Source organism: Echiichthys vipera, assembly GCF_963691815.1.
Source record: "Echiichthys vipera genome assembly, chromosome: 14".
In the NCBI taxonomy this organism is placed as follows: Eukaryota; Metazoa; Chordata; class Actinopteri; order Perciformes; family Trachinidae; genus Echiichthys; species Echiichthys vipera.
The window spans coordinates 21,727,297-21,737,441 of NC_139839.1; the positions used below are offsets into that span (position 1 = coordinate 21,727,297).

At 42.1% G+C, this 10,145-nt stretch overlaps 1 protein-coding gene across 2 annotated transcripts; it reads left to right on the forward strand.

Moving 5' to 3' along the window:
* Positions 1–820: 820 nt before the first annotated feature.
* On the forward strand, positions 821–9,515 carry eral1 (Era-like 12S mitochondrial rRNA chaperone 1). 2 transcript variants are annotated; one of them, XM_083927565.1, is made up of 11 exons: positions 821–1,015; positions 2,577–2,732; positions 2,905–3,032; positions 3,132–3,209; positions 3,301–3,347; positions 3,446–3,507; positions 3,689–3,801; positions 4,255–4,560; positions 5,267–5,416; positions 6,353–6,433; positions 7,601–9,515. In XM_083927565.1, exons 1-11 carry the CDS (start codon positions 913–915, stop codon positions 7,721–7,723), a joined length of 1,347 nt encoding a protein of 448 aa, XP_083783691.1. In that variant the 5' UTR covers positions 821–912; the 3' UTR covers positions 7,724–9,515. The 2 variants fall into 2 exon arrangements, with proteins under 2 accessions (XP_083783691.1, XP_083783692.1); XM_083927566.1 differs by having other exon boundaries at positions 821–991.
* The last annotated feature ends 630 nt before the right edge of the window (positions 9,516–10,145 follow it).

Consider the following 10,145-nt stretch of genomic DNA (forward strand, 5'->3'; position numbering starts at 1 on the left):
ATAAAAAGCAGATTTAGTACATTGACTACATTAATGTAAAAATAAATAAAAAGCAGATTTAGTACACTGACTAAATGAATGTAAAAATAAATAAAAAACATATTTAGTACATTGACTAAATTAATTTTAAAATAAATAAAAAGCAGATTTAGTACATTGACTAAATTAATTTAAAAACAAATAAAAAGCGGATTTAGTGCATTGACTAAATTAATTTAAAAATAAATAAAAAGCAGATTTAGTACACTGACTAAATTAATTTAAAAATAAATAAAAAGCAGATTTAGTACACTGACTAAATTAATGTAAAAATAAATAAAAAGCAGATTTAGTACATTGACTAAATTAATTTTAAAATAAATAAAAAGCAGATTTAGTACATTGACTAAATTAATTTAAAAATAAATAAAAAGCAGATTAAGTACATTGACTAAATTAATTTAAAAATAAATAAAAAGCAGATTTAGTGCATTGACTAAATTAATTTAAAAAAAAATAAAAAGCAGATTTAGTACATTGACTAAATTAATTTAAAAATAAATAAAAAGCAGATTTAGTACATTGACTAGATACATTTAAAAATAAATAAAAAGCAGATTTAGTACACTGACTAAATTGATTTAAAAATAAATAGTTCCTCTTTAAACCCTTCACCCCTGCACTTAGACTGATGGGTGTGTTCAGCGTTAATGAACGTGTTGCAGTTGCCCCGCTGGTCGCCAGGGGGCGGTGTCGCTCCCACCGCAGCCTCGGTGAGGACGCTCTTCACGGCGGACTGCTTCTCTTTGGTCAAAGCAACATGGCTGCCCCCTGTAGGCAATGTGAACACAAACAAGCGGCTCACCCCTGACAGGACAGAAACGGTCACAGCATCTGAGATACAACAGTACCTGCTCAGTGTAACCCAAGTCAATGGCGTTCAGAGTGTGCGCTCGGTTCTTCAGAGACGCCGCCGTCCTCTCCAGGCTGCTCGGGTCCGCTCCACAGGAAAGTGCGTCATGCTTTCTCCCAGCGGGTCAGTCCCAAACAAATGTCTCTGCTGCTCATTTTATTCTCGTTTCACAGCAAGGGAGTGTAGACACCGGGCTGCTAGTAAAGCATGCGATAAGTACATTTCTGTCCAGTGTCGTACACTGGCGTTTGAAGGGAGCAGGGCGACAAATGCACCTCTGTGCTCCTCTGAGGCCCGCTGTGAGCCAACACGTGAGATTTTTACATAGTACACAGAGCACGGGCAGAATGAATGACACATAATGACAGCATATGAGGTGGAACATGTGTGATTTTCCATTTGAGAAGGATAAATGTGCTGCATCGGCCTGGCAGGGTTTAAAGCCCCTCCCTCACCTCTAAAATAGGTTAGCCTTTGTTACTTCACACGGATGTTTGAGATCCACTGTCCACGGTGATGGATGAGGAGAGTTTGACATGAGGCAGCTGTTCACCCGCTGTAAACCTGCACACACACCGAGGACAGACTGCAGTGAAGGAGGAGTCAGCTTGGATCCACCACTCACTGTCTCTACTTTTCTATGAGGGAGAAGGAGTAGATGTAAATTAAACCTCTTTTTGAAATGTTTTTTATTTTTATCCAAATATTTCTAAAGGTGCTCTCTAAAGATTTGGCAGAATCACATGCTGAGCCAACTGGGTTATGGTGGGTCACCCTGGACCACATCCCTGCATTTGTTTCAAGTAGACCTGCTGTTTTCCATCATGGCGTAAACTGTGGCGGTTTATCTTTAACCGATCAAATAACCATTTAGGCTATGAACAAAAAAAGGCTAAAACTGTCCACTGTAAGAAGGTCTGCAAACCGATAGGGATTTTTTTTACGGCTGGTGCTGATACCGATTTTTTTTTCCCCATCAGCCTTAGCCGATGACTGATACCGCTTGCAGATTTTCTTAAGCCGATATGTGGAGCCGATACTACTTTTGCTCCCATAATTGACATTAAAAATGACACAATGATGACAACCAATTTTATGAGTCTCACTTTTATAAAAGGTCTGTAAATAATGCTGGGAAAAACTATCGGCGAATGCAGCAGCCTGCATCGGCCGATACGATACCCCTAAAAACCGCAAATATCGTCCGTCCGATGTATCGGTCTATAACTACTGCAAACTGGTTGAAGACAGTCCAGATCTTTGTGATATTCACCCTTTTATGTACAATAAAATATATAAGTAAATCGAACTGGAAGTTTTTTTGACATTTCTTTTTGATAAATAACCACTTAATCAGTTATCAAAATAACAGAAACTATTTCCCGGTTAATTAGTCAGCTGATCGTTTCAGTTGTAGCTTGAAATAGCGATGCTGATAACATTTTGTTTGAACTTATTTCCTCTTTAGCTACAAGCAGACTCACATGGAGGTGTCATTTTTGTTTCTGTGGTTCTCGAAGGACTACTCTGCTCAATCACTCCAACACGTCTTTGCAATGAGAGGCTGCTGTGCTTAATCTTAAGGATAAATAAGTTATTGTACTGTGTCATATTAACATCCGAGTCAGCATGATTAAGCAGAGCTGCTGGCAGCAGAGTGACGGAGATGTTGATGTCTTTACAGGAAACGTGGCCTGCAGCCGAGGAGGGAGGGCCGGCTTCATCTTCACCCCTGCTTGTTTTATTACATCCGAGGCGTTTCTCAACAGGCTGATGAAAGGCAAAGCTGCAGAGAAAGACAGCTCTTATCGTCTCCCAGCCTCAGTTCCACCGGACAGCGGTAATGACACCGCTGCCTCAGAGATTTACATCCCAAACTCATCTGGTCATTCTGGCCCGGCCCTTTTTTCCAAATTCTGCCGATGTCATCCTGCCACCCATCTCATATTCTAGCGCCGCCATGTTTACTCTTATTGATTGTCGTATGATTCATCGTGTTTGTGTGTTTGCAGGTGAACACTTCTCCTTGTTACTGAGACATCCAGATCAGCCGGACAACTCAAAGGTTTTGAAAGTGGCCATAATAGGTGCCCCAAACGCTGGGAAGTCCACACTGTCTAATCAGCTCCTTGGCAGAAAGGTCTTTGTCTTAAGTGTCACTTTATATCATAATATATTCGTCTTACTTAGGAAGAGGAGGAGGTGCTCAATTTGTAAAGCTGATGATTATTTCTTAAAGGTGTTTGCTGTGTCCAAGAAAGTGCACACTACGCGGTCGCGTGCCCTGGGCGTCCTGACAGAGGAGGAAAAACAGATAGTAAGAGCTTTCTCGTGTCTATTCTGTTATGATTGAATAATGCCATTCGGAAACAAAATGTAAATACATGTGTGTGTATTTTTTTTTGTAGATTTTACTGGACACTCCTGGTCTCACCACTGCATCAAAGGTCAAAAGGTGCCTTTCTTTTAACCAATTTTTTGGGGTATTTCTTTATTAGTCTGTAAACTCCATGCGATGTTATTATGCAGCGTAATATATGTCTGTTTCCTCAGACACCACCTGGAGAAGACTTTGCTCGAGGATCCCTGGGACACAGTCAAAGAAGCGGATTTATGTATGATGTTAATTTACTTTTATTAGTTAAGCCTGAGCCGCAGTTTGTCGGGGCTGTCCCAAATACCATTTAACAGCGAGTATTTAGAAATTCATTGCAACTGAGCGAGACATTTCTCCAGATTTAACGTTAAGTGAAATATAGTGCTGAGTTTTATAACTGGAACTGTGTCCATTCCCAGTGGTAGTCTTGGTGGATGTTGCGGACAGATGGATGTGCAGAAGACTTGACCCCGAAGTGCTCAAATGCCTGGCCCAGCACCCTGACACTCCTGCAGTCCTGGTCCTCAATAAGGTATTCTGCCCCAGAGTGATACTGGCCAATTCAATGCTACTGAAGGCTTGAATCAGGAAATGGGTATACAGTTTTGTTTTTTTCAAAAGGTGAAATCATTTCCCAGAAGAGCTGGGTACTGTAGCTTCCACCAAACCTTACTGGGGACTATTTTCAGGTGCAGATAAAATCAATTTGGTGCTCCAGTGAGTATAAATAAACTACAGCGCCCATGTTCACAGTGATGAAGGAATGTGTCACACAGTGCAACAGTGTCTCTCACTGATTAGGGTTTTAATAGTTTTCGGACAACAGTGGAGCTCTATGACAGAGGAAAAAGCTTTGGGTACAGAGGCAACAGAAACATCATAACACACAGAATATCACCACACATTTCCCAGATCGTTGGCAGGAATGTTAACCTGCACCGAAGAGTCTCACAGATGCCTTCACTGATGCTCCTCTGGTCTTCAGGTAGATCTGGTGAAGGCGAAAGAAAAGCTGCTGGATGTGACAGCGGTGTTGACATGTGGAGTGGTGAACGGACGCAGATTGCGGATCCGGTCGCTGATCAGGCCTCCGTGGCCTGAAAAGAAGCCAGAGAAGACTTCAGAGTTGACGCTCGATAAGGACGACAGAGGGCCCGACGACAAGTCTGAGCCAAGCGCAGGGCTGAGCACAGAGCAGCTGAAGGCGCTGAAGAACCAGCTGGGATGGTCCCACTTCAAGGACGTGTTCATGCTCTCCTCTGTGAACACAGAGGAAGTGGAGACACTGAAGGTACACGTTGGGTTATGGTCATAGCAGGGAACACTGTGAACAGGATGCTGTTTGTATGATAAAGCTTCTACTGTTCTACCGTTATAATGAAATATAAATGAACACTAGAGAAACTTTAACAGAGACCGAAGGCTTAACTAAAGTGATGATTGATGATGATGATGATGTTAGCTAACATACTGTTGGCAGAATTTAAAACTGACCTCACTTCCAGTTCTCGCTGCAGAATAGGCAACCCATGTTGAACGCGTCCACGTCCTGTCACATCCACACTCATTTAGCTTCTGCTTTTGAGTTCTTTGACTGCAAAGCATTATTCACACATAACACATAACACTCCGTTTTGTTTACGTCTGCTCCCCTGTGAGACACGTGAGAGAGAGATCACGTGAGGTGGTGCAGTTCTCCATCTGGCATGATAATCTTAATACTATCCTGTGTGTGATCCACCATTATTTTCAAATCTGGCAATGCGAGACTAAATTAACACTAACCAAAATGACAAGCAAGCAAGGAGCTTTTTTTTTACCCATGCCCACAATTAGAAAGACTTAAAAAGACCATCTTAGTACATTTACGATACAATTAAGTGTTTTTAGGTGTAACAGATATCCCATGTTCTGTATAAGAAAACAATATCTCATTTTTGATTCTGTATCAATCACTTTTATTTGACGAAAATAACCACTCTCTTATCTCGTCATAGAACTATTTTATGCTTGCGGCCAAGCCAGGACCGTGGCAGTACCACAGTGAGGTCCTGACTGACCAGAGTCCAGAGGACGTCTGCACCAACATCGTCAGAGAGAAGCTTCTGGAGTATCTGCCCCAGGAAGTGCCCTATTCAGTGACACAGGTGAGCCAGTTTTGCAGGCACACTCTAAGTCAGGCGTGATGATAAGCTGACAGCTAACTGACTGCACCGGTCACATCTCACTGCACCGATTCTGTGGCTTATTTAAAGCCCTTCCAACTCACTCGCACTTTCTTCATGCCGACATGTGCTTTGCTGCAGCTCCAGGCCCCGGCCTCCACCTGCTTCCCTTTGACTTTTCATATACACCCTGGAGGGCCATTTTATACACGCCTTGTCCCATTCTGGCTTTACTTTCATTGCTCACTGCAATATTAATATTTATCATGTCAGTTTGTATTTACTGTATTTTTCTGCATCCACCATCAAGTCAAACTTTATTACAGCGGGGAGCCCAGTGGTATATATATATATATATATATATACCACTGGGCTATATATATATATATATATATATATATATATATATATACACACACACACACACACACACACACACACACACACACACACACACACACACACACACACACACACACACACACACACACACACACGCACACACACACGCATATGTTTACAGAGGCTATAAGTCAAGGCCCAGGATTTTTGCATCTCTCCCTTCTCTCTCTCCCATTCCCTGTCACCCTCCATCTGTACTGTTGAAATAAAGGCATGAAAGACCAAAAAAAACCCACCTTTATTATAGTCTTAATTTGTTCTGTGTTTCTGACAACATGAATAGAAATAAAAACATGCAAAGCTTGAGTCCGGCTCATCTGGAGGACATCTTTTATATACGTGCAAAGAACTCTGGGATGTATGTAGTAATACCAGCAGATGACGTCTCCTGTTCCACATTGACCTGCACTTTATGTTTGCTGTCTATGGAACACTTTTAGTCATAAAATGATTTCTATTATTATTGATTGTCGTAGAAGTGAGTACAGTGTTAATATTTGAATGCTTTTGTTTCAGTCCATTGAATTCTGGCATGATGGAGAAAACGGTGACCTGGATATTTCTGTGAAACTTTATGCCAAGAAAGACTCTCACATGGTAAGTCCTGTCCACATGTTTAGGGTTTCTGAGATGTGTGTCTTGGGAAGTATCTATAGGGCCTGTGTACTAAATCTGAGCTTTGACTCATCTGTAAAACATACTGTATGTCCAGCTGCGTAACTGAAGACTTGGTTAGTTTGACATACTTTTCATTTTATTTGGCCAAAATTAAATTTGATCATTTGATAATCAAAATAGTATACTCTATTATCAAAATACACTCAAATAAACATTTTCTCCTGTTTGACAACAAGACAAATGTGAATGCAGCTCCAACAAACTGAGAAATGTTTCCACCTGTAGCGTCTCTGAGGCTTCTGGCATGTGTTCCCCGTTCCTCCATACTTCCACATTCCTATTTCCTTGTGTTTTTAACTCGTAAATATTTGAGCAGCCTTTCTAAACCATACATATTTGATGGCAGAGAATATTTGAAGCTACATCTGTGGTGCTGAAATGTTCCAAAGCCAATGACCTCCGAGCGGACTGTTTAGCTTTTACACTGAACACAAGAAGGAGTCCAGAGATTTAGATGGGGGAGAGCTCACAGGGATGATTGAACCAAGAGACCGTATCTTGTCTGCTTTATGAATAGTTGCTGACATAAAGCTATCTTGTCCAGGTTTCTTTTACTAAATCTAAAATGACATTTTCTGAGGGATGGAGGGGTGAAGAGTCTACCTATTTAGATAAATTTTTAGTATAACAAAATGCACAATGGACTAACGATCTTTTATCAAAACCGTTTTAATCTTTGTTAAGTTCACATCCTTAATTCTGCTCAAATACGCCTGTGTTCACACAGTTGCTATGGCGAGGAAATGTAGGTTTATTTGTCTTACACATTTCAGCAACACTTAAAGACAGGTAAAGAAGAGAAAAGAAAAGAAAAACCAGCTAAAGAAAAGAATTAGACAGATACAAAATACATGAATAGTTCATATATAATAGAGGAAAAGTTACGGTGCGGTGTAAGAAATGAATAATTATTTGATTCAATATAAGGCTGCGTCAAACGGAATATATTTAAAAAATATTTCAGTCTGAAGTATTTTATTTTCTGTTTAGTTTATGTTAACCTGCATTATTCAAATACACAAACTATAACCCACGGCCCCGTCCATTCACCGGTGCCTGACGTTGCTGTTTTTCTTGCGTCTACAGAAGATGGTGATAGGTTCAGCCGGACAGATGGTAGCACGGATCGCCCGAGAGGCGGGCGAGGACCTGAGCCGCGTCTTCCTGAGAGAAGTCAAGCTGAAGCTCTCGGCCAAGCTGATGAAGTGAGGAGGATGGAAGGACTGTATTGATGAAGAGGTGGACACAGATCCTGCTGGATTTGAGATGACTCCTCTTGTCTTGTTCTTTGCAAAGGACAGACCTGAAGGGCGGAACAAAGAATAAGATCTGATCAAGAGTCAGACGAGGAGCTGTGAGGGGACATCTCCCTCAGCTCCCACTGACACAGACCTGTTTGAAGGAAAGGAAGCGGACCCTAAATATGGTCTTTTCATGCAACAGCAGCATCCTTTCATGCAGTCTCATAAGACATTATTAAACTATTGTTATGTACAATGGTGGAAAACTGAGGGATGCCCCCAACTGGGACGATATTTGAAAAGTAAATGTAGTCAAGTGGAGAAAATATGTCCATTAAAAGCAGCTCACACAAGCTGAGAAAATAGAAATATTGGCATTTATTGAGAACCAATATATTTAAGGCAACAAACATGACACAGACTCTCATCAAATGGATGTTTTGACACAAGTTTGACAGTGTGTTCATGGCTGAGCAGGTTTGGCGAGCTGTGAAAAGGCCGATGGTTTATCTTTGGCTCTCAGAGCTTTTTACTTGGCGGGCGCCTCGCGCCTAGCGGGACCTGCACAGTCATGTTCACTCAAATGTCCCTGATGTACCATCCACCCCTGTTCCCTCCACTCCCACATCACTTTAGCCTTCTCCACTGCCTTTGAAGTGTGGCCATCCATCCCTGCGACTATCACTTTTTGTTCCGCTGCTTTCTTCCCCCTCTCTCTCCTCCCCCTTTGCTTTTTTGGCTCTTATAAAGCCCCGCTCTGCCCCCGAGGGCTGAATTGTCTCCCTAATGGATTGCAAAATGGAGCACTAACCTGATGCTAAAATGGGTCAGATAATGGTGATTGGATTCATTCCTGCTGCCTGTGAGTTAACTCAACGGTTACTCTATCCGGAGCATCTTGATGAATAACCAGCTAGTGGCCTAAAGCAAGGGCGACAGGAGGGAGGGAGAGGCCTTGAATGTCTCACAGAAGCTGTGTCAGCCCCTCAAGCTCTCCCTGCTCTCTGCAGCGGCTGCTTTCCAGTGATTAGATAAGCCGGTTGCACAGCAGAGATCACCACTTAGACAGGCCAACTGCTGCTTGAAAATATAGCTGACGAACGTCAGCCAGCACATTAAAGTATTCTTTCAAACATAAGATATTTAGAATGCTGATACCCTGAAGTTTGCTTTTACCAAAATAATGAGGTACTCGTTTGTTTGGGAGCCATAAGCTTTATTTTACATGCACAAGTCTGTGTCAAAAATAGGACGCCCTCCAGAAGCTCATGTTTCACACATCAATCACCAAGTTTCTTCATCCTCGTGTCCAGATGACATTGAGCAAGGGCCATATAACCCTTACCATTACTGAAACTCAGTAATGGTAACGGTTTGATGGCCCTCCTCTGCAGAGTGTGCAGCCTCCCTCAGTCAGTCAGGCGTGAGTGTGCGCCCATCGTGCCGGTGGGGGGAATGAAACCCTGGATAGTACATCATCTATACTGTAGTGTCTCTATAATAAACTTACAGTATAAGATGATATCCTGTCCAGGGCACAAGACAGAGCAGCTAGCAGTGAATTCCTGCCGTGTTGGTAATCTGCAGGGCAAAGAGAGACGACTCATTAGTGATGCTTACAGTGAAGGTCAACCAGCGAGGATGTGAATTATACAGGATGCTATTTAAAAATGACATGTTTTCCCTTTTAATTAAAGTGTACTGTGAAACAATATGTAAAAAGGAACCGTCCTCAATCCTGCTGCAACATCTGTGGCCCACGAGGCCTCAGCGACCTCCTCTCTGTGTTTCATACTCACCTTTTTGCGTGCAGCGTGGCGGTGGCATCTTTCATTGCTCGCTGACACTTTCCTTCACATGTTCAGGTTTTATGGCTGCTACGTGTCCACGTCTGCAGCTCCTAACTGGTCTGCTCGCTGGGCTCCGGCACTTAAAGGCCCCGGGCTCATTAGCATACTGTGATGACATCTGGGGTGGACCAGACAGCACAGGGGGGGAACTTTTTCTTATCTGGTCCTAACCTGATTGCCTCTGGTCCCATGATTGCCCACACCCTTATTACACAAGCCTTTGCAGAAAAACTGCACATGAATCCCATTGTTAGTGCTACTGCATATACACTGTTATTTCTAATGTATTCTTTCACTCATTGATATCAAAGGGAAAACTTAATTCATGTGTCATTTTCAGTCATTGTGTACCAGAGTTTTATACATTAGCAGCAGCACTAGCCATTATTTCCTAGAAGCGCTTAGTATTTCTGATATTTACCCAAATATTGTTCATGTCCAAACCACTTTACAGAGTGTAGTTGAGTTTTAACCTTTCTCGGTCAAACGTGTGTTTAACAGAGCCCAGCTTTAAGCCCAAACAGAGTTTTTCCGTCATCT

Coding starts and splice junctions, on each gene's coding strand:
- eral1 (XM_083927565.1), top strand. CDS start 913: ATGGCGTTCAGAGTGTGCGCTCGGTTCTTCAGAGACGCCGCCGTCCTC. Junction 1,016..2,576: donor GTCATGCTTTCTCCCAGCGG/GTCAGTCCCAAA, acceptor ATGTCTTTACAG/GAAACGTGGCCTGCAGCCGA. Junction 3,802..4,254: donor CAGTCCTGGTCCTCAATAAG/GTATTCTGCCCC, acceptor TCTGGTCTTCAG/GTAGATCTGGTGAAGGCGAA.